General features: G+C 40.9%; 2 protein-coding genes across 2 annotated transcripts in view; one reads left to right on the top strand and one right to left on the bottom strand.

The window, feature by feature from the left end:
- The window catches only part of LOC125801105 (NLR family CARD domain-containing protein 3-like), a 190,564-nt gene that overhangs the window by 128,801 nt on the left and 36,687 nt on the right, over positions 1-25,076 (bottom strand). The window lies entirely within an intron of this gene.
- Positions 3,182-6,188, top strand: LOC125801355 (zinc finger protein 239-like). The gene is made up of 2 exons (XM_049477944.1): positions 3,182-3,948; positions 4,060-6,188. Exon 2 carries the CDS (start codon positions 4,204-4,206, stop codon positions 5,173-5,175), a length of 972 nt encoding a protein of 323 aa, XP_049333901.1. The 5' UTR covers positions 3,182-3,948; positions 4,060-4,203; the 3' UTR covers positions 5,176-6,188.

Raw genomic sequence — 25,076 nt, 5'->3', positions numbered from 1 at the left:
ATCAGACCCTCCTCTGTCAGAAAACATGGAGTTGTCTATGAAAAAAGCAGAATTGTAGATGAAGGAGTCATCACACTATAGGCGATACATGGTTATATCCCATTAAATTATATGAATACAGGGTGGGCATAGTTGTATCAGTCTGCTGCCTAAACTATACATTGTGTCAACATAAACCCATAGTGAAATTAATTCATCAGACCCTCCTCTGTCAGAAAACATGTAGTTTACTATCAAAAAAGCGTAATTGTAGACGTAGGGGTCACTTATACTATAGTTGATACATGCCATTAAATTATCTTAATACAGAAAGGGCATAGTTTTATCAGTCTGCAGACTAAACTATACATTGTGTCAACATAAACCCATAGTGAAATTAATTCATCAGACCCTCCTCTGTCAGAAAACATGGAGTTATCTATGAAAAAAGCTTAATTGTAGATGTAAGAGTCATCAAACTATAGGCGATAAATAGTTATATACCATTAAATGATATGAATACAGGGTGGGCATAGTTTTATCAGTCTGCTGCCTAAACTATACATTGTGTCAACATAAACCCATAGTGAAATTAATTCATCAGACCCTCCTCTGTCAGAAAACATGGAGTTATCTATGAAAAAAGCGTAATTGTAGATGTAGGAGTCATCACACTATAGGCGATAAATGGTTATATACCATTAAAGGATATTAATACAGAATAGGCATAGTTGTATCAGTCTGTAGCCTAAACTATACATTGTGTCAACATAAACCCATAGTGAAATTAATTAATCAGACCCTCCTCTGTCAGAAAACATGGCGTTTACTATCAAAAAAGCGTAATTGTAGATGTAGGAGTCACTTATACTATAGGCGATACATGGTTATATCCCATTAAATGATATGAATACAGGGTGGGCATAGTTGTATCAGTGTGCTGCCTAAACTATACATTGTGTCAACATAAACCCATAGTGAAATTAATTCATCAGACCCTCCTCTGTCAGAAAACATGGAGTTTACTATCAAAAAAGCGTAATTGTAGATGTAGGAGTCATCACACTATAGGCAATAAATGGTTATATCCCATTAAATGATATGAATACAGAATAGGCATAGTTGTATCAGTCTGCTGTCTAAACTATACATTGTGTCAGCATAAACCCATAGTGAAATTAATTCATCAGACCCTCCTCTGTCAGACTACAACTATTTCATCACCGCAGAGATAATTATTAAAGCTTATAAACTGCAGTTTTAATCCTTTTAAAACAGGTCTGTGTGTAACTCCAGCATCAGTAGCAGTAATGCTAGTAAATCTACTGAATAAAAAACATTAGTTTTAGAAAATGGAAATATAGTGGTACGTTTTCTTTCCTATTTTAGTGAAATACTTTGTTCTACTTTGTAGAATTAAAGGAAAACCCCAGAGAAGTAGTTCTACAGTGTTTTAAATGAGAGTTTTAGCTGTTTAGCTCCATTCAGCTCCATGCATTGAGGACTCCCTCGCGGGCTCCCTCTAGCGGTGATGGGGTATAATGTGATATAGCGGGGGGATGGGCGGGGCTCTACATAACCCGGATGAGGCTGAGCTTCCGGGGTCTGTAGCTGGAGCGCCGGAAGAAGAGCAGGATCAGCTGAACTACAGAAGGTATGGAGAAATTTCTCTCTCTCTCTCTCTCTCTCTCTCTCTCTCTCTCTCTCTCTCTCTCTCTCTCTTTCTTTCAAAGGCAAGTGAGCACTGGATGTTAATCTACACAGATGTCTCTCCTGAAAACTGTTTATTTGGGTGTTTAAAGTGGTTCTGTTTATTTACAGTAAATTTAGATTTACAGGTTTTTTCAGCACTGAGGCAGGAGCATTAGCATTAGCAACATTAGCTTGTAAAATGACCCAGTGTTGTTACCAATACCACACCTAACAACTAAAGTTAATTATAAAGGAAAGGATTAACCATTACAGACAGCTTGTACATTATCCTACCATTTAGTCTATAAAACAACAACTTATCACAAATGTTATGTGTTTAAGGCTTCTAGTGGTATATTATTGTTTGAAATTGCCTGCTAGCTTAGCTTATTTATCGAAATAGCATTGGTTAGGTTAGCTAAAGTGGGCTAGAACCTTCACTTACCTTCAAAATTAATGTACCCTTCTATCCAGTTGCTGTATTTAAAAAAAAACTTATTTTATATTTTTCTCCATCGTTCGTGGTACATAAAATCACACAGCTTTTTATGCAGAGATTTAAAAAAGAGTTAGCAATAGTAAAATGTTTTATGATGTGATTTATTTTCTGAGAATGTTTAAGTGTTCTTCTACAGTGGGAGCTGACATGTTTCCTTAGCGTGACTGACAGATAGAAAAAGAGAGCTGTTTAATAGGCAGAACTGGCCCATAATAGGGGACCAAAGTAGCTGGTGTTAACTAGCTAGCCAATGTTCCCAGTGTTTTTTAACCAAGTAGCTAATGTTCTCTAGCTAGCCAATGTTCACAGTGCTTTTTTTAACGAAGTATCTAATGTTACCTTGCTGGCTAATGTTGCCAATGTTTTTGTCCTGTCACCTAGTGTGGACTTTTTAAGAGGGATCTTGCAACACAGTAGCGATAGCAGCGAGTGTGGTGGCTGAGCTGTGAGAGCAGCTCTTAACAGAAGAGGAAAATACAGGCAGTTGTGAGCGAAAAAATACAGGCAGTTGTGAGCGAAACCAGCCTGTTAAGTTTGCGTTATATGATTTTGTCAAATAAAACAAAATCTAGTTTTCAAGCCATTTTTCATTTTTGAAGTTTTCATTAAAGTTTTATTTTTAAATCTCATCTCGTTCTCGTGAACCCATTATCGTGTCTCATCTTGTGATATTAGTGTCTCGTCACACCCCTAATTAAAATGTAATTGCTGGAGCTGTGATGGTATGTAGATGCAAGAGATAAGTCTCCACTGATACTGTACTTTGTATAAAAGAACATTTATTATAATAAAATAATTAAAAAGCACCCGGGTTTCTTTGTGAAAGAGAACGTTAGCCAATCTTATCCTGAGCTCTCTGCCTCGTCATCGACCCACTCAATCTGTAAAACCCAAGGATTTATGTCTTTCGGTCCCTCGTCTGGAAAAAAGTAATATTATCTAAATATGGAAAAAGTTAAGTCAGGACAAGAATTCACTCTCTCTCAAGCAAATTCATTCCAAACTGCTGAGTTCATATAGTAATTTTATTTTATTCACTAAACGTTTTGTTACATTTCCTGGACAACTAAGAGAAATTGATAATATTTAAGGTGGAAGTGCTAGAATGATTTACTGCTTTAGTAACATTTAGTTAGAGTTGATGAAATTTGGAGCTGCTGCTCTGAATCTGCTGGTGTAGAGCTTCTGCTGCTCTCTGGTTCTACAGATGAAGTTGGGCTTCGACCAGATGCTATGATACGCCACCATTTACTAAATTGATTTAGTAAACAAATCAGTTAAGCCATTGATGTGGAGCTGCAGTCTTTCTGGGTAAAAAGCACAATTACAATTACATTTCTCACCAAATTTTCACTTGTGATCTACATAAAAAGGACTTTAGGAGTGCATATCACTGTTAGTCTGAAGCTAATGTGTTGGAAAATAATGTTATCTGGAGTTGTAAAAAAGGAATGTTTTATAAATTAGTGTGAAGGAAAAAGCTTTGGACATCATTGGTCACGTGATCAATGTAGAATGATTTTGGCACAAGCCTCGAAGCTTCAGATTAAAGGGTAAAAATGTTTTCTTCTTTCTTTACGTTCTCAGGATCTAGGGAGACCAGAAAAGAATCAAGACTGTTTGTCTAAACAGTGGGCAGTGTTTATAAAGGCAGTAAACAGGCGTCAGCCTGATTATTGCAAGTGGTAAAATGTGGGCTACCTCTAGTGGCTGGAGGACCACCAGCACCCCCTTTACACTAAGGACTTAGAAGGGGGAAAAATACTGAAACATTTATGGTAATATGAAGATGTCTCAGATGTCAATATAGGCACCTCAGGCAGTTCTCTTCAGTTAATTGACCTGCTTTTATTGTAATATACAACTGCATTTTTCTTTGTGTTTTCCAGAAATGAAATTATTCTCCTGAACTTCATCACCAACAACCAGGATATTTAACTAAGAGCAATGTTAAACTGCTAAAAGAGTTAGCACAAGCCGTCCTGAAGAATCTCCAGAACACACAGACATTGTTTGATACGTTTAACAGACAAATGAAGCCAAGTCCCGACATGGAGAAACATCAGCACTCTGTCAAGAGTTTTACTAAACAGAGTAATCTCAAAAAACACCAGCGCATTCACACAGGAGAGAAACCGTATTACTGCTCAGACTGTGGGAAGAGTTTTACTAAACAGAGTCATCTCAAAATTCACCAGCGCGTTCACACAGGAGAAAAACCGTATCACTGCTCAGACTGCGGGAAGATTTTTACTGCACCAAATACTCTCAAAATACACCAGCGCATTCACACAGGAGAGAAACCGTATCACTGCTCAGACTGTGGGAAGAGTTTTACTAAACAGAGTAATCTCAAAATTCACCAGCGCATTCACACAGGAGAGAAACCGTATCACTGCTCAGACTGTGGGAAGAGTTTTACTAAACAGAGTAATCTCAAAATTCACCAGCGCATTCACACAGGAGAGAAACCATATCACTGCTCAGACTGTGGGAAGACTTTTAATCAACAGAGTAAACTCAAAATACATCAGCGCATTCACACAGGAGAGAAACCGTATCACTGCTCAGACTGTGGGAACAGTTTTACTGCACCAAATACTCTCAAAATACACCAGCGCATTCACACAGGAGAGAAACCGTATTACTGCTCAGACTGTGGGAAGGGTTTTACTACACAGAGTAATCTTAAAAAACACCAGCGCATTCACACAGGAGAGAAACCGTATTACTGCTCAGACTGTGGGAAGAGTTTTACTGAACCGAGTAGTCTCAAAACACACCAGCGCATTCACACAGGAGAGAAACCGTATTACTGCTCAGACTGTGGGAAGAGTTTTACTCAACAGAGTAATCTTCAAAAACACCAGCGCATTCACACAGGAGAGAAACCGTATCACTGCTCAGACTGTGGGAAGAGTTTTAATCAACAGAGTAAACTCAAAAAACACCAGCGCATTCACACAGGAGAGAAAACTGTACCAAATTTGTCCCACGGCAATTAAATTGCAAATCGTAAGTCTTTCAGACAGAACACCTTATCCTACACAAATGTTTCACTTTGTCACTTGGGACACGTTCCACCAGAAACAAACATGAACTGAATTTAACAATGGATTTTACAGGTTCAGCAAAATGAATCTCATCCAGCGATCATGTTTATTGAATTCCATTATGTTCCATTATGAATTCCGTTATGTTTTCTTATATGTTCGATATTCCAGGACATTCTTTGTGAGACAGAGCTGAGCTTTTAGGGTACTTACGGTAGGAGTTCAGTTCTGAAGAATGGAAAAAACGTAGTCTTTAAAATTTAGATGTCATAGTGAGTAGGATTCTTAGCTGGCAACTAAATGTTTTGGACCAAACCTTCAGAGCTTATGATTTTAATGATTTTAACCCCCTTTCTAGTATATGCAGATTTGATTATTTCTATTAATTTCTAGTATCTCTTTTTTCACTCTGTGGAAGCCGTCCTCAGTTCCCCAAGCTTAGCATAGCTTAGCTTAATGCTATTAACCACTAGGCCCATCTGCATGAAAGAAGAAGTGAAAACACCAGCTGAGGAACTCCAGAGTGTGCTCCCAAAAGTGAGACCCAGAGCCGCAGAGAGACGACACTGTGCTGGGTACTGCCATGTGGACCAGAGGAGCATCCAGACTCTGCAGAGAGGCCAACAAAATCCTTTCCAGAGGTTAAATAAAACACTCCATCTGTAGTTCCCATACTGAAATCAACCCACTCCAGGCTTGTGTAGTGCAGTAAGGTTGTGGGCTCATTCATTCCCTCTGATGGTGTTCTCGTTTGTCTGTGGTTCAGTCGTTCTGATTAAAAATCTGTTACCATAGAGGGATGTTTGGTTGTTGTATTACTCAAGTTTTATGCTCTCTTATCTTTTTCTTATTGAATATTATATGTTGTTTACGGTTTTTAATCTCCAAAATTTACTAAGAATATCCAAATCTTGTAGTTTCTTAATTGTTTTTATCCACTACAAACTATTATCTTTGTATTGCTTCACCTCTATATTAACTCATCTGTGTGTTTTAATAAATGTCTTTTAGATTGCAGATCTGCAATCTCATTGTGTTTTCTCAACATATGTTTGACATGAAACCTATAGGCCTGAGATTGTCTCATGTTATTATTTGTTAAATACTCAAAGGCGCCCAACAGAGAAATCCAATGTAAAATGGATTTGTGTTGAAGTGTAACACAATAGTCAATTTAAGATTGAAATTCGGAAAAATATGTTTTTTGTTATTGGTTCAGGGTTAAATATACAATAACTTCCAAAGGTAGAGTAACATGTTTTTAACTTGATTTCATGTTTATAAGGTTTTTTTTATGTGAATGCTTGTGGGTTGTGTTGTTTTTTGAAGAGCATAGTCATTCACAAACTATACTTAATTGTTATTTACTTAATTATTGACCATTATTATTGGTAGCTTGTCTAGCTAAATATCCAAACACAGCATTTGCTATTTTACTGACCAAATGTATAAACAAAGCATTTCCTGTATTACTGACTACTATTATTGATAGCTAGCTAACTAAATATCCAAACAACAGTATTTGCTGTTTTACTGACCATTATTATTGATAGCTAGCCTAGCTAAATGTACAAACAAAGCAGTTGCTTTTTTTACTGACCAATGTAAGTGTTTCAGCACTAGTAACAGTGTGTAACAGTCTGGTAAATTTGTTTTATTTCTTGCAATTTTTTTTCTTGTAATTTGTGTTCTCTTTCAAGCATTCATTTGGTATCTCACTATGGGATACACCCCTCTCGCATATTTCTCATGTAGCCCCGGGTAAAAAATGTAAAACTGCCTAGTTCTAAAATAGATACACAAATAAATACAGTAATAATTAAAGTCTTATAAATGCATAGTGATGGTTTAAAAGAGTACTAAACATGTTCAAAATAGTCATTGTGTTTGTCTAAATAGTTTAAAAAGAAAAGAAAAGCAGTACAGATTACATATTTCATGTTTTCTTGTGTTTTTGCAAGAAGGTCACTTAAAAGTGATTAAGGGATCTACTGAGGGAGAAGTGTACAGGTGAAGGGTGGAGTAGAGGATTGGAACGGGCCCGCCCACGGGACGAGAGAGAACAGCGGAGATGCGGGAGTAGCAGCGCGGGAGAGGCGAGGAGGAAAAAGTTCCTCACAGGCTGAACTACATTCACTAATAATCAGTATTAATTAAACTAACCGGTAATTTTAAGGACACTGAAGTCCATACTGAGAGTGTGCTGGTGGATAAAGCTGGGATAATCTCTCTATAAGTAAAGTTCTGTTAGCACTGTTAGCTTAGCCAGCGCGGCTAGCTGTGTTTAGCCTCGTGTATTAGCTGCTCTGCGCTAGCCGTGAACTCTCCGCTGCAGCGCCGCTCCGACAGACTGTTCCCCGGACTGACTCGCGCTCTCTCCGCCTCCACTGAACACCAGGACCGCTAACACTGCTAACCAGCGAGCGCTCTGAGTCCCCGCGTGGATCAGAGTTCCTCTGAGGGAAAACGCTCCGTGCTGCAGGACCCCGCGCTCTGCTCCCGCTCATATTCACTGAATCTGAGGCAGGGCCGTGGCTAAGGGCGGGCATTGGGGGGCAGTGCCCGTCCAATTACAATGTCGTGCCCCCCCCACCCAAAACATTTTTTCATATATGAAATAATTTATATGTGGAACAAAATCACACATATGAATCTAGCAATATTTTACTGTTTTATTTAATCGAACATTTAATTTTCATGTATGTTCTGAAACATACAAAAAACAAACAAAGCGAGCCTATAACGAACTAGTGTTTCAGTACGGAATTAATAAGCAGCGCACAACAGTCTTGCTTACATAACAGCCTTGCAGACACCTCTACTTTTTATCCAGAGAGTTAAGCTTGCTAGCTAGCAAGCATTTTAAGCTACAGCTCAATGGATATAAGAAAATGGTTTCAAGTGCCATCTTCAGTCACTACCCAAGGTGCCGAAGGAAAAACTAACGCTGAAACAAATGTGCTTGACTTCGACATGAGGAGTGAACATGCTAATTCCAGTCATGCTAATTCTGAAGTTCACGGCGGAGGCAACGCCACCGGTAAAGATTCCAGCTTGGACAATTCTGGACATTTACAGCAGGTCCCTAATGATCTTGGGATTGAAAAACCCAACCAAGTCGCCCTGCATCAGTACCCCGTACGTCTTTTTCAGGGTAAGAATCGTGCTTTTGTAGCTTCGTGGTACCATAATCGAGAATGGCTAGAGTACAGCGTCCACGCCGATGCAGCCTTTTGTTATCCGTGCAGAAAGTTCGGCGGTGCTCGTGCTACTGACTCAACTTTCACTCATAAGGGGTACCGTGACTGGAAACATGCTACAGAGAGAGAGAAAGGGTTTCATAAACACTCCACTTCGAAAGAGCATATATCTTGCATGACGCTTTGGCTGGAGCATGGAAGGCGCATTAAAAATAACAGTGAGATTTCTACTCTACTCAACGCAGAGCAGCTGAGAAAAAACAGGTACTACGTTTCTGCTCTTATTGATGTTGTGGGATTTCTAGCAGAAAACCAGTTACCCTTAAGAGGAAATGCTGATGCTTTTGATGACATGGCAGAGGGAGGTAGTGGTCTGTTTTTATCTCTCCTGGATTACACCATTAAAAAAGACTCTGAACTGGCAGAAATAGTCAAAACTACTCCACGCAACGCAACGTACACGAGTCCGGACATACAGAACGAACTGATTTCCACATTGAGTAATGTAGTGACGGAGGCCATAGTGGAAGAAGTAGGGGAATCATGGTACACCATTAAGGTAGATGGAACGCGAGACCCCACTGGGTGTGAAAACATATCCGTTGTTCTTCGCTTCGTATCTGAACTATATGAAGCAACGGAGCGCCTTCTCACTGTAGCTACTGTCAGTGCAGGAGATGCAAAGACACTGACAGACACAATAATAACGGAGTTGACAAAAGCTGGACTGAGCACGTCAAAGATTCTAAGTCAAGTATATGACGGAGCATCCCTAATGTCAGGGAAGCACGGTGGCGTCCAGAAGTTATTACAAGAGAAACTAGGTCGAGAAATACCCTATGTGCATTGCTTAAACCACCAACTGCACCTAGTAGTGGTTCACGCGCTGACAGCAGAAAAGGCAATTACGGATTTTTTTGATATTTGTAACACCATGTACAAATTTTTCAGAAAGCCGTCTGTTGCAGCACAGTATAAGGGTGAGCGATTAAAGCGACTGCTTGATCAGAGATGGACTGGCCATTTCGCCACAGTATCTGCCATCATTGCATCTTACCAGGACATTACTTCTTTCTTGTCCGAGATTGAATCAGACCGGGCATACTGCTCTGAGATCAGGATGGAGGCTATCGGGCTGCTGCGAGAAATATCTGAGACAAACTTCATGTTCATTGCACGTCTTGTACAAAAGCTGCTAAAGCTTTTAGACCCCCCAAATAAGCTCCTCCAGGGTGAGGACATGGACCTTTTAACGGGACTTGAACTAGTTGCTTGCTCTACTGAATGTGTTCGTAAACTGCGCTGTGACACCGAGTTTGCTGATCTCTGGCGTGCCGTCACAGATAGTAATGCTCTTGTGACTCCCACAAAACGGCAACGTACATTCAGTAAGAATATGAGTCAGTATTTGGTTGAAGGTACGACTGCACAGAAGGATACTGACGAGACAGAATTACGAAGGCTGTTTTACAGTGCAATTGATAATGTGCTTGGAGAGCTGAATCAGCGTTTCAATGAACGGAATACTAAGCTTGCTCGTGCACTTGCTGCTTTTGATCCAAAAACCGATAATTTTTTAGACATAAACCTTGTGAAACATATCACAGACCTGGCCGGTTCTACCACAGTGGAGGAAGAGTGTCACATATTAGCCTGTCTGTCCTGTGTTTTTCCCTCTTTTGGTTTTCTGTGCTCCTGCCCTGTTTTCCTGTCTTGTGTTTCCAGCCATGTGCTTTTTTGAGCACATGGCATTGTTTTGTTATTGTTCTGTCTCCACCCTAGCCCCGCCCTAGCCCAGCCCTAGCCATTAGTGTTGTCACCTTGTGTCTTGTTTGTAACCCCGCCCCCTCATTACCTGTCTTCACCCTCCTTGTGTATAAATAGCCTCTTGTATGAGTGTTGCCTTGTGGAGTCTTTTGTATCTTTGCTGTCTGTATATCCAAGTTTTGTATTTTGTGAATATATGTTCCCTGAATCCAGGTCTGTTGTTTTGTTAATTCAGTAAGTGTACCTATTTTATTTTGTGTCCCTAGTGTTCTAGTTATTCAGTGTTTTGTTTGTTTAGTCATACTTAGTTTTGTTCTATTCAATATTCTACTTCTAAGGGTTTATTTCTTTATTTATGCGATACCCGTGTTTGTTTTCTGTTTTGTTTTCATTTATCTTGTTTATTAAAAATACTTGTAATATATCTGCACTTACGTCCACCCTCTCATACGTAACATAAGACTCCACCTAAAATGGACGTAGCAGTTAACCCCTTTGCCAGGTGTGCAATAAGACGGACGCCTCTTCACAATGGCACACCTGTGGGGTATGTTTCGGAGGCCAAGGAAACCTCCAACCCACGACGCCTTAGAAGAGGCCATGGACAGTGTGCTGGGTCTCCCCCCCAATGGGAGGATCTTCCTTACAAAGGTGAGGAGGATTTTGGGGGGGAGGTCAGGGTTGGCGCCATTTGCCTCACGCCTCAGAACAAGAAAGGCAGGTCTAGGAGGGGTAAGCATGCAAAGCCCCTTTCGTGGGATCTAATGGATTTCCTGTCCCATGCACCCCTCGAAAGAGATGACCCCTACCCAGCACCAGCACCAGGGTCCAGGCAGCCCACTTCTGTCTTGACAGTGGCATCCGTCCCTGCTTCTGTACCAGTGGTGCCTGCTACTCACGTGGTACCCACCACTACAGCTCCAGCTCCAGCACCTGCTGCCTCAGCCTCAGCTCCAGCACCTGCTGCCTCAGCTCCAGCTCCAGCACCTGCTGCCTCAGCTCCAGCTCCAGCACCTGCTGCCTCAGCTCCAGCACCTGCTGCCTCAGCTCCAGCACCTGCTGCCTCAGTTCCAGCTCCAGCACCTGCTGCCTCAGCCTCAGCTCCAGCACCTGCTGCCTCAGCCTCAGCTCCAGCACCTGCTGCCTCAGCTCCAGCACCTGCTGCCTCAGCCTCAGCTCCAGCACCTGCTGCCTCAGCCTCAGCTCCAGCACCTGCTGCCTCAGCCTCAGCTCCAGCACCTGCTGCCTCAGCCTCAGCTCCAGCACCTGCTGCCTCAGCCTCAGCTCCAGCACCAGCAGCTCCCGCTGCTCCAGCCTCAGCTCCAGCGCCAGCAGCTCCCGCTGCTCCAGCCTCAGCTCCAGCTCCAGCAGCTCCCGCTGCTCCAGCCTCAGCTCCAGCTCCAGCAGCTCCCGCTGCTCCAGCCTCAGCTCCAGCTCCAGCAGCTCCCGCTGCTCCAGCCTCAGCTCCAGCTCCAGCAGCTCCAGCTGCTCCAGCCTCAGCTCCAGCTCCAGCAGCTCCCGCTGCTCCACCCTCAGCTCCAGCTCCAGCAGCTCCCGCTGCTCCAGCCTCAGCTCCAGCTCCAGCAGCTCCCGCTGCTCCAGCCTCAGCTCCAGCACCAGCAGTGCCTGCCGCCCACGTGGTACCCACTGCTCCTGACCCTGTGCCCGCGGCTCCGGCCGCCTTTGACCCTGTGCCCGCGGCTCCGGCCGCCTCTGACCCTGTGCCCGCGGCCCCGGCCGCCTCTGACCCTGTGCCCGCGGCCCCGGCCGCCTCTGACCCTGTGCCCGCGGCCCCGGCCGCCTCTGACCCTGTGCCCGCGGCCCCGGCCGCCTCTGACCCTGTGCCCGCGGCCCCGGCCGCCTCTGACCCAGTGCCCGCGGCCCCGGCCGCCTCTGACCCAGTGCCCGCGGCCCCGGCCGCCTCTGACCCAGTGCCCGCGGCTCCGGCCGCCTCTGACCCAGTGCCCGCGGCTCCGGCCGCCTCTGACCCAGTGCCCGCGGCTCCGGCCGCCCCTGATCCTGTGACCATGGTTTCCACTACCTCCCCTGTTCCTGTGCCCACTCCCAGAACTATTTATACTCCCCATTCACGCATTCCTAGGCCAGCCCCAAGACCTCCGGAATTCACCCCCAGAACTGTGCCCAGACTGGCCTCACAGACAGTATCACAGACTTGTGCCAGTCCTGGGTCTTTACTCATTTTTGTACCCATGTCCATTCCCATTTTAGTTCCAGTTCCTGTCTGTGTCCCTGTACCCATTTCCAGTAATGTCTCAGTTCCTGTTCCTGTCACTGTGTTTGTGTCCGTCCCTGTCAATGTTTTTGTCCCTGTTCCCCTGTCCAGTCCTGTCCAGTCTACTCTCCCGTTTGTGTCTCCTGTTCACTCACTGTTTCCATCTCCTGTCCAGTCCAACATCCAGTCTCCTTTTTTATCCAGTGTCCTGTCTAATGTCCAGTCTCCGTTTATGTCCACTGTCCAGTCCCCTGTTCAGTCTCGTTTCCCATCCCCTGTCCAGCCCAATGTCCAGTCTCCATTTGTGTCTAGTGTCCAGTCTAACGTCCAATGTCCGTTCACATCCTCAGTCCAGTCCCCTTTGTTGTCTAATGTCCAGTCTGTGTTTCAGCCCCCTGTACAGTCTGAATTCCTGTCTAATGTCCAGCCCTCTGTCCAGTCTCTGTTCTCATCCCCTGTCCAGTCTCTGTTTCTACCACCTGTCCAGTCTCCGTTCCAGTCCAAATTAGTACCCCCTGTCTAGTTTCCTGACTCTGTTCCAGCCCCTGTGTTCGTCCCCAGGTCTTGTCTAGCCCTGTCTTTTGTTTTTCTGTTCCCTCTCTCTCGGCGCCTCTGGTAGTGGCGCCGTTGAGGGGGGGTAATGTCACATATTAGCCTGTCTGTCCTGTGTTTTTCCCTCTTTTGGTTTTCTGTGCTCCTGCCCTGTTTTCCTGTCTTGTGTTTCCAGCCATGTGCTTTTTTGAGCACATGGCATTGTTTTGTTATTGTTCTGTCTCCACCCTAGCCCCGCCCTAGCCCAGCCCTAGCCATTAGTGTTGTCACCTTGTGTCTTGTTTGTAACCCCGCCCCCTCATTACCTGTCTTCACCCTCCTTGTGTATAAATAGCCTCTTGTATGAGTGTTGCCTTGTGGAGTCTTTTGTATCTTTGCTGTCTGTATATCCAAGTTTTGTATTTTGTGAATATATGTTCCCTGAATCCAGGTCTGTTGTTTTGTTAATTCAGTAAGTGTACCTATTTTATTTTGTGTCCCTAGTGTTCTAGTTATTCAGTGTTTTGTTTGTTTAGTCATACTTAGTTTTGTTCTATTCAATATTCTACTTCTAAGGGTTTATTTCTTTATTTATGCGATACCCGTGTTTGTTTTCTGTTTTGTTTTCATTTATCTTGTTTATTAAAAATACTAGTAATATATCTGCACTTACGTCCACCCTCTCATACGTAACAAAGAGTTTGTTGTGGCAAAAACATTTTTTCAAACTCAAATGGAACGCGAAAAAGAAACTAAGTGGACTCTGAAACGACTCCTTCAGAACCACAACAAAACATTGGAAGCCATGCCAAGCGTCCTGATTGCGATGAAACTTGCTTTAACGTTTGGTGCTTCCACAGCCATGTGTGAGAATTCATTTTCAGTCTTGAAGAATGTTTTTACGGACCACAGACGTTCTATGCACCATATTCGGAAGGCACAGCTTGTGCAGCTAGCGTTCGAGCGAGATCTTACAAGAAAATGCACAAATGAATGGAAAGAAAAGGTCCTAAGGAGGTTCTGCTCCCGTCGTCTACAGCTTTTCTAATGGTGAGTAAACATGTGATTTTTACGGCATATTGGTCATTTTGATTATCCATGTGCGCTATCCTTTTCACTGTGATGTGGTGGTCTGACGTGATTAGAGTTAAATCTATTATTGGCTGTTCATTTCAGGACGAGGTCTTTCTGAGAAGCGGGTGTGGTATAAGGCGTGAGATTAGTTCATAACACACATTTTAGTTCTATTATATGTTTATATGCTTTGTAACTTGCTTTAAATCGGTGCTTAAATCTGCCCCCCCATGGACACCCATATGCCCACCCACTGAAAGAGTTCTGGCGACGGCTCTGATCTGAGGTAAATCTGAAACTCTTATTTCTGCTCGTTAGAGTAAAGCGGACATTAAGCTCCGAACCAGGCCTGCACCGTTTAGTTCTGTTCATTTCATCTATAATTCTGTTCTTTATGAGTGTATTCTTTAGAGTGGGCCCACATATTTAAAGGGGACATGAAACATTTCAGTTTGTACAAGTTTTCTAAGGTATTAAATATAATGGAATTTATTTGGGTGGATTTTTCTTATATAAAATGTTTACACACTAAATTATTCGAGGCTGAAGTTGGTTTGATATTCGCAGCTCCAGATTTGTTTGGCTTGATATTCACAGCCTCGTATTCCCCGGCTGAAGTTGGTTTGATATTCGCAGCTGCCGCTTCACTGAACCACCGTGAACTAAAGGGAGCGTTCACAAACACCCGCTGTTTATATTAAACACCTCACAGATCAACACTGAAGGAGATAGAATGAAGAAAAGCAGTACAGCTGTTTATTAACAATGTAAATATACAATATCTTATTAAATGTAATTTTATATACACTTACTTTCTCCAGTTTTACTTACAACCTGAATTTGCTGTTCTAGTGTAATTCATTCATTTCCTGAGTCAAAAATATCTGAAATAGAGATTTAGCCTCCTACTTTCAAGAAAACCTGGCATTATCCTGTCCGGAGCTAATTGTATATTGTAAAATATTTATTTTAATTACTGAATTTATAATTATATAATATAATACATAATAAAAATATATATTTAATAAAAAATATATTTTAAAAGCCATTGCGCTCAAAAAATATGAGGCAGATGTTCAAGTGTGATTTTGAAGAACTTTTTCATGTTGGGCCAGAACAAATACACATGATCTAAAGAGTACTAGTCTTCTACTTTAAGGAAAACTTGGAATTAGCATGGCCCCAGCTGATTTTATACTTTAAAATGAACTGGCAACATGGTATAATGAGCCATTTTGCACAAAAAATCCACTGTTCCAGTACAATTTTGAAGAACTTTTTCATCTTGGGCCAGAACAAATACACATGATCTGAAGAGAACTACTCTCCCACTTTGAGGAAAACCTGGAATCAGGGTGTACTCACACTAGGCAATCCGAACCGTGCCCGGGCACGGTTACCTCCCAAAGCACGGTTCGTTTGGCTAGTGTGATCGCTCCGAACCGTGCCTGGGCACGGTACGCTGAACCGTGCCTGGGCCCGCTTGGAGAGGCCTGAGTGGGGAGGGGGCCGTACCGTGCTCCGGCACGATTCAACCAAACCGGGCCTAGTGTGTGTAGTGGTTACAATGGATACCGAACTATTTACCTGATATCAATATTAATTTTAATATTAATATTAAAGGTTAATAGGGCGCCAGTAGCGGCTAGCTACAAAATTTATATTTAACCTCAGGGTGAGTTCTTGTCGGTTTCAGAAAGTCTTTGAACCACGGGAGAAACACACTTAAGTCAAGAATTGGCTAAATCAAGTAATGTTTATTTAGAATAAAAGTAATACATGGATATATGCAGAATTAGATAATGGGCATAATTCAAACAACAATTTGAGAGTGAAATTCAAGCACGCTGATGATAACAGTCTTACAACCAAACCTTCTCATCGCATATATGAATAACTCAAAACACTTTGGACCCAAATAACAGAAATGTATAAGTAGATAAAAATAAACAAATCAATACCCAGCTTAATATACCAACGGGGAAGTAATTATAATAACCCACTAGGAGATAAACCTAAATATGAATAACTAAACCCACTATAAGACTATTAGGAGATTAAACAAGATTATAAGTGATTATATACTGCTATAAACGAACTAACTACTAAAGAAGCAAAAACGCTCTAAACCCAAGCTACTTGAGTTAAACTAGATTACATTAGAACTATGGAACTGACAGAGGTCACCACAATCTCAACCGGGAATAACTATAACTGAGAACTTAGCAAGACTCAGCCTAACCAGACCAACAGAACGCCACCAGAGAATTAGAGATTTAACCAGCGCCTCACTTTGCGTTGACCGGCCTCGGGCAACCGGTGTGGTCTCTGCCGCGAAGGGAACCGTTGGTGTCGACCGCCAGGAAGGGTAGCTCGATCCAGGTGGCCAAAGCGGGTTCCTCAGGTGGACTTCACGGTGCAAGCAGGGCTTCGGTTCCAACGGCAAGCGGGAGCCTCGCTCCGGGCAGCTGATTGATCAAGGGTTCTCTTCGCGTCTGGGTCTGGTCTGGCGAGCGATGTATAACGCTAAATATGAGCGGTGAACTATAGGCAGCTCCGTAGCGCTAAGGTGGTTCAATAGCTGGAAGCACCTAATTCTCTAATTCTGTTGATAATCGCTGGACTTGTGTTGGTCAGCGCGGGTGCGCTGCAAGCGCAGCTCAAGCTAGGATCTATGACTCAAGAACTTAAGAATCCCTAAGCTGAATCTAAGAGAAAGTAAAACAAAAGAGAGAGTACAAAATTCTAACTAAAACTCTAAGTTAAAATTACTTCTAAGAAAAAAAATTGAACTTAACTAAACCTAAAAAGCGCACGAACTCCGAACTGCGAACCACGAACTACGAACGAACTAACGAATGAACTAACATTCCCCTTTATTGGAAACACGTTCCCTTCGTGACGTATTGGCCCTAACTTGTGATAGGTTTCCTAACTGCAGGTATAATCTCTAAAAACCCAATCATCTCCAGGTAGGTGGAGTCTTGCCTAGACGACTTCCCCCTTTTTTTCCTTTATTAACTTAAACCTTAACATTCTTAACTGATCAGATTAAACAATTGCTTATTAAAATGTACTTTGACATAGAAAACCCACAATTTCCCCACATTCACCCACTGTTGCATAGCATTTTAGTGATATGAATAAACATCTCAGAACTGAAATCCTAACCAGACATTCAGATAATCATAGTTGATTTTGAGGTGTAAGAATGGAAAGAAATATAACACATGACCAGGAAATACACTAACTCACACGCACCGGACTCTTAGAAAGGAAAGAAAGAAACTCGTTATGAACTTTAAACTTATTAATTCAAGATTTGGTTATTAACCTGATTAAAGTATTGTGGAAACATGCCCTGATAGCTTTTATTTAATTATTTTAACCAGACTGCTAGTTTGTTGCCCTCCGTATTCTTTGTGTAGTTAATGTTCATTCACGTCTTAAGAACACATTTTGTTTTTAATGTTTTTAACATTTTACAGCCTTAAATTTCCTTTTTGAAACGGCAGGCTCTCCTGTGTATTCGAAGATATAAATCTCTGGCCGTCGTAATTCACACCTCTTCCCCCACTAAGGAATGCGGGTCCCATTGCTCTGGTTAACATAATTTCAGAACCCTTTAAATCGGAAATTCACTATACCTTTATACTTTTATGCTTTGTTCTTTACTAAACAGGAAAGTGTATCTATATAACCAAAACAAAGGTTAAGATTACGCTGACTAGTTGCAATAGTTCAGCCAATGACAAACAAGACATAATTCTTCAGCCTGGAACCTGTAGAAGAAAATGAAGGTAAACCTCAAAATTGTTCTCTTGGTTAGAAAGTGTTTCATCACATTGCTTGATACCCTGCTTCTCACAATATTAGAATTAACCAACAGTTATTTAAGTTATTGAAAAAAACATATATATATGTAATTTTTCGATCATAGCCTCGTGCTCCAAGAAAAGTTCCTTTCTTCTCCTGCGGGTGGCAGTATTGTCTTGTTAAATGGTCCACGGGTCCTTGACCAGTTAAAGGGTCAAGCTGTGTGTGTGTGTGTGTAGATTAGGTGTGACTGTTTAAGAGGTGTGCTCCGAAGATAGCGGATCAGCAGGTGACATGTTAATCCCCAAGGTTTATGAGTCTTTTGTTCCGATGCTTTCAGTGAGACAGATGTTTCCAGCAAATGGTCATAAAAGTCGTTAAAGTGTTATCATTCAAGGTTGGAGAGATCCCCCTTTGTTCTCCAGTGGAATCTCTTAAGTGGATTTAAGGGAACAGAGTGTGATTTCACAATGAGATATCAAGCTATCTGCTACATGTGAGTACACCCTCAGCCTGGCCCGAGCTGATTTTATACTTTAAAATGAACTGGCAACATGGAATACCGATCCATAATGCACAGTTTGTTTTTATGTAAAGCTGATGTTCTAGTGTGATTTTGAAAGACTTTTTCATCTTGGGCCAGACCAAATACACATGATCTGAAATGTACTAGTCTTCTTCTTTAAGGAAAACCTGGAATTAGCCTGGCCCGAGCTGATTTTATGTATTAAAATGAACTGGCAACATGGTATAACGAGCCATTTTGCACAAAAATCCACTGTTCCAGTACAATTTTGAAGAATCTTGGGCCAGAACAAATACACATCAGACGAAGAGAACTACTCTCCCACTTTGAGGAAAACCTGGAATTAGCCTGGCCCGAGCTGATTTTATACTTTAAAATGAACTGGCAACATAGCATACCGATCCATAATGCACAATTTTTTTATGTAAAGCTGATGTTCCAGTGTGATTTTGAAGGACTTTTTCATATTGGGCCAGACCAAATACACATGATCTAAAGAGTACTAGTCTTCTACTTTAAGGAAAACCTGGAATTAGCCTGGCCCAAGCTGATTTTATACTTTAAAATGAACTGGCAACATGGAATACCGATCCATAAAGCACAATTTTTTTATGTAAAGCTGATGTTCTAGTGTGATTTTGAAGGACTTTTTCATATTGGGCCAGACCAAATACACATTATCTGAAGAGTACTAGTCTTCTTCTTAAAGGAAAACCTGGAATTAGCCTGGCCCGAGCTGATTTTATACTTTAAAATGAATTGGCAACATGACATGAAAGCCATTTTGCACAGAAATAATGAATATAAAGCATTGATTTTGAGAATACAAGAACTCTTCATCTCATGTGTATTTGGTCTGAAAAAAATTCCAAAATCATACTGGAACATCAGCTTTATATAAAAAAAATTTTGTGCTGCCATGTTGCCAATTAATTGTGCAGTCTAAAATCAGCTCGGGCCAGGCAAATCCCAAAATTTCCTTAAAGTAAAAGACTAGAACTCTTCATCACGTGTTTATTTGTTTTGGCCCAAGATGAAAAAGTCCTTCAAAATCACACTGGAACATCAGCTTTATATTCAATTTTTGTGCAAAATGGCTCACTATGCCATGTTGCCAGTTCATTTTAAAGTATAAAATCAGCTCAGGCCAGGATAATTCCAAGTTGTCCTTGAAGAAGAAGACTAGTTCTCTTCAGATCATGTGTATTTGTTCTGGCCCAAGATGAAAAATTCTTCAAAATTGTACTGGAACAGTGGCTTTTTTGTGCAAAATGGCTCGTTATACCATGTTGCCAGTTCATTTTAAAGTATAAAATCAGCTTGGGCCAGGCTAATTCCAGGTTTTCCTTAAAGTAGAAGACTAGTACTCTTCAGATCATGTGTATGTGTTCTGGCCCAACATGAAAAAGTTCTTCAAAATCACACTAGAACATCAGCTTTACATAAAAATTTGTGCATTATGGATCGGTATTCCATGTTGCCAGTTCATTTTAAAGTATAAAATCAGCTCGGGCCAGGCTAATTCCAGGTTTTCCTTAAAGTAGAAGACTAGTTCTCTTCAGATCATGTGTATTTGGTCTGGCCCATGATGAAAACGTCCTTCAAAATCACACTAGAACATCAGCTTTACATAAAAAAAAATTGTGCATTATGGATTGGTATTCCATGTTGCCAGTTCATTTTAAAGTATAAAATCAGCTCGGGCCAGGCTAATTCCAGGTTTTCCTTAAAGTAGAAGACTAGTACTCTTTAGATCATGTGTATTTGTAATGGCGCCAACATGAAAAAGTTCTTCAAAATCACACTTGAACATCTGCCTCATATTTTTTGAGCGTAATGGCTTTTAAAATATAATTTTATTAAATATATTTTTTTATTTATTTTAATATATAATTATAAATTCAGTAATTAAAATAAATATTTTACAATATACAATTAGCTCCGGACAGGATAATGGCAGGTTTTCTTGAAAGTAGGAGGCTAAATCTTTATTTCAGATATTTTTGACTCAGGAAATGAATGAATTACACTAGAACAGCAAATTCATGTTGTAAGTAAAACTGGAGAAAATAAGTGATAAAAGGTCGTGTATATAAAATTACATTTAATAAGATATTGTATATTTACATTGTTAATAAACAGCTGTACTGCCTTTCTTCATTCTATCTCCTTCAGTGTTGATCTGTGAGGTGTTTAATATAAACAGCGGGTGTTTGTGAACGCTCCCTTTAGTTCACGGTGGTTCAGTGAAGCGGGAGCTGCGAATATCAAACCAACTTCAGCCGGGGAATACGAGGCTGCGAATATCAAGCCAAACAAATCTGGAGCTGCGAATATCAAACCAACTTCAGCCTCGTCTAAATTATAATATATTTATGTTTGTTACGTTTGAGCTAGGGCGCCGCTATGTTGCCCGTTCAGCACTGTTGACGTCACGAGGTTGGTTGGTTTAAGAGCCCAGTTACAGTGCTAGCGTAAAAGCGCTTGTTGTTTGGGGAGATTATGGATGAAGACGAAGCTGAACTAGGCTAACATGGAGCATTTACTCAGAGATCTTTCCTGTATAAACCTGAGCAGAACTTTTCAGATGCTTTTCTGATGAGAGAGACATTTTGGGAGTGTTTATTCTTTCTCTACGTGGAGCCGTGCAGAAACCCTGCAGCGCGTCCACAGCAGGTACTACCATCCAGTTAACCAGCTAGTTTATATACATTTAGCTATTTAACATGTAAAGTCCAGAGTTCATTAAGACTGAATAAAACGTACATGATTTAAGTGGATATTGAAACACACAGTCGCTGTTTGGTTGATAAACCGTTCAGTTTAGAAGTTAGAAAGCTTACTGGGTACTTAGCTTTATCTTGTTAGCGTTAGCTAGTTAGCTAGCGTTGGCTTGCTATGGTAATATAGATAGATAAGTAGCTAACGCTAGCTATGTTATCTTTTAATTATCAGTTTATCTAGACTTTCGGTAACGGTACCTCTCGCTGCTCTGCTGGGTGAGCGCGGTGTTGGGCTGGTTCCGTGCGGCTCACAGCTGCTGCTCTCATAGTAACGTTACCCTCAGTCGGACGGTCTGTACATCCCAGCTGATCAGAGGAAAAATAAAAAACGGAGGAAAAAAGCCTCGGACTGCAGCTTATTTATCCGGCGCTAATGCTCCTGACTCAAACCCCTCTCCTTCATATAGTCCTGGTCCAGAAAGTGCTCCCCACTAACCCCTAGCATTACAGCTAACCGGAAGATTCTCGCGCTTCAGCGCTGCTAGCCACCACTGAAGAACAGCTGTCAGAGGCGAGGTATGAAAGTGAAAGTAAATATTTCTCATTCCTCATCCTATTAAAATTCACTACTCCCAGTATTACTACACCCAGGGGCAATACAGTCCCCCTCCGCTCTGCATTGAGTTTTGGTTTAGATTTTATTATCTATTGAGGAATTAATTTACAGTAGACTCATAGATTATAGTAGTGAGGCATTCCAGAACCAACCTCGTGACGTCACTTTCGGCGCTGGGACAAGATGGCGCTGCCCTTACTTAAAAAAAATGACATTTAGATTGCTTATTATTTTAATTCCGCTTCACTGACAACTTTTAAATGATCAGATTTGTTAGAGTGAAAATACATCTTGTGAATTAAACTAAATACTTGAAATGTTTCATCTCCCCTTTAAGTCCTTCTCAGTAGGTTCGGGTGCATTAGTGACCTCTGTTGTATACAAATGTCCGAATTTTCATCTTCTGCTGAGAGCTGCTTCTCACTGCTCAGTGACCACACTCGCTGTATCACTACTGGGTTGCCAGATCCCTCTTAAAAAGTCCACACTAAACTGATTTTCTTCCCGCGAGACATTTTATAAATATCGTCACGTTTTAATTGTGAGTTGTAGTTATGTGTAACTATGAGTTGTTCAGTTGGCTAGACTTTCACACTACACGACCGATTAGCAACACAGTCACATATTACACTATTTTTCACCACGGGAAATCGCAGACTTACCTGGCTGCTTTCCTAAAACACGTTTATCACAAGAACATGCCAGAACTAAACACATGAGAACTAGCAATGCCATGCCAGAGAATCTCTACAGATGAGAATACCTACTTGCAGTAAGTCCCTACTGCTAAAATGAATGGGTGCATATGAAGCAACTGATTAAGATCAGTTGATAAATGTCTGAATATTTTATATGTACTTATGTTCTCAACACAGAACTATATCAAATGTTTCAGCACAGCAGACATATATTTTATGATTTTAAACTCCAGTTACAAGCATTTTAAAGCTAGATGCAATTCCAGCATTAGCTCACTAACCAATCAGCTTACAGTAGCAGACATGCTAGTGTCTTTACCGTATAACACCTGTTTACTGTAGAAAAAAAAGAAAAATACAGGCATGCTTTCTTTGCTTTTTAGTAAAGTAAATTAATTTACTTTATAAAAAAAGTGTGTGTGTGTGTAAGTCAGTAATTTAGAACATTTAAACTCCACTGATATAGTGAATTATCATGTGATCTGTGTGGTGTTCCGCTGTAGAATCGACTTAATCTATTCAGAAGTCAGTGATCAGTGATTCAAAACATTGTTTACAAGCTTGTACGTTCATATCACGCTCTGACCATGTGTAAACATAGCCGCGGAGAAACTTGGACAGTCGATTATAATCCAGAACGCGAGTTTCTGACTGGGAGGTGCCAGTAACCAGTATAAGACTGATAAACGCTTAAGAATTGAGCAGCGTTTTTGCAAATTTTAGATTAAAAAAATGTCTAAAATCACATTAAAACTGTAATTCGAACTAGAAAAGGCAAAGTTCGTGAAGGAACTTTAAGTTGGCTTGGAAAAGTACGCTGATAATGTTGAGAAGTTAAAATGGTTGCTAAGCTGTTTCTGTCTGAAGAGTGTGAAGAGTGGTTGCTATGCTGTTATGATACATTTAAATGTTAAATTCCAAAAAGTTCCAAAAAACATGTTTCAAAAACATGGTGGAATGCTAATTATTGTCTGATATAGGAATGTGTTGATAAGTGGTTGCTAGGCAGTTGCTAACGTTTTCCAGGTGGTTGCTAACTGGTTGCTAGGCAGTTGCTATACTTTCTAAAGTGGTTGCTAATATGTTGTTAGGAAGTTGCTATTGTATTCCAGGTGGTTGCTAAGGTGTTTATAATTGTAGTAAATCTGTTTAAATACTACTGATGATGTATAAATCAGTGAATAGTGTAGTAAGGCTTCACTGGCTCCACCTAAGTCTTGCTCCACCTAACCACTGCACTGCATCTTGTCCTGGCCCCAATCCTTGCTCCACCTAAATTTTGTTCTTCGTCATGGCTCTACTGGCTCCACCGCCTGGTTCAACTTAATCCTGGCTCCACCTCTTTCTGACTCCTCCACCCAAAACACTAAAAACCAAAAGGCACATCAATGCTCATTTGACATTTAAAAAAAGCACTTAGATGATGTTCCACAGTCAGACCTATCCTACCAAAGTTTAGCATGGTTGAACATTTTTGTACTGCACTTAATGCACATTAAATACTACTGCTGAGGTTAAATTCTGTGAATAATGGATAAACTGGTGTACCCTATAAAGCTTTGTGAATGCCATGAACAGTAAATCAGTAAATCTGTTTAAATACTGCTGATGATGGATAACACTTTGATTTTGTGACTAAACATGTAGCTAGCTATGCTGTGTGATTACATTTTACACAGCCACGAAGATAGCTAGATTTTTTTTTTGTCAGATTAGCCACTGTGCTAACCGCGAAGTTTATGCTCTTCCCACAGAGCCCTCAGTTAAATGATTCAACATAGCTTGATATTACTCACAAAACAGTAAAATAATCATTATTAAATCAAGTAAAGCTGGTTGTTCATAAAGGCTATCTTCACATTGGATTTTCTTTTATTTTTATTGATAATCACAGAAACAATTCAAGCTAAATATACCAACATACAGCAACATACATATAAGTTACATAAGAATTGGGGGGAGGGGGTTAAATAACTGATTTACCAGCGAAATGGTGGATCCACCGTTCAGGAACAGTACTTCGGCTTAGCCTTGTGTAAAGCAAGAATGACCATTGAGTGTGCTTTTGGCCGGTTCAAGGCAAGGTTTGGAGCACTGAGAAGGGCAATGGACATAAATCTTGATGACCTCCCTTTTGTGATCAGTGCATGCTTTGTTCTTCACAACTATTGTGAGTCCAGAAAGGAAATGGTTGATTAAGATTTTGAGTTTGTAAAACTTGTAACTGCGTTTAAACAACTGCATGCACGAAAATCCAAATCCACTAATGAACTGGAATGTACAAACTTGAAACAGAAAGTAATATTAATAATAATTAAAATGTACAAATGTGAAAAAATATTTTAAATATATATAAATATATATTTTTTAATTTGTGAATCCAGTCTCCTGAATGTGTGAATCAGTACTGCTCAAATGGCTTAAGCTGGGTCAGACCAAAAATCACATAGAATTTGTGAGGTTGCAAATGTGACAGTGGGCGTTTTTCACTGTGGAGCTAAAAATCCTCTCATTCATCTTCTCTGCTGAGTGTGTGAAGCTCTAGCTGCAGTTGCGAATTTTATACCTGCTTTCATGCTTAAATACTTTATATTATGCTCTTTAACAAAGACAGACATATGGTATAGCATATTAATACGTACATAAATTAATTAATTATATATATATTG

Source organism: Astyanax mexicanus, chromosome 4 (assembly GCF_023375975.1).
Source record: "Astyanax mexicanus isolate ESR-SI-001 chromosome 4, AstMex3_surface, whole genome shotgun sequence".
Classification (NCBI taxonomy): domain Eukaryota; kingdom Metazoa; phylum Chordata; class Actinopteri; order Characiformes; family Acestrorhamphidae; genus Astyanax; species Astyanax mexicanus.
This window is presented reverse-complemented; position numbering and strand designations above follow the sequence as displayed.

What these genes read in the sequence shown, in the direction of transcription:
- LOC125801355 (XM_049477944.1), top strand. Translation starts at nt 4,204, where the DNA reads ATGAAGCCAAGTCCCGACATGGAGAAACATCAGCACTCTGTCAAGAGT.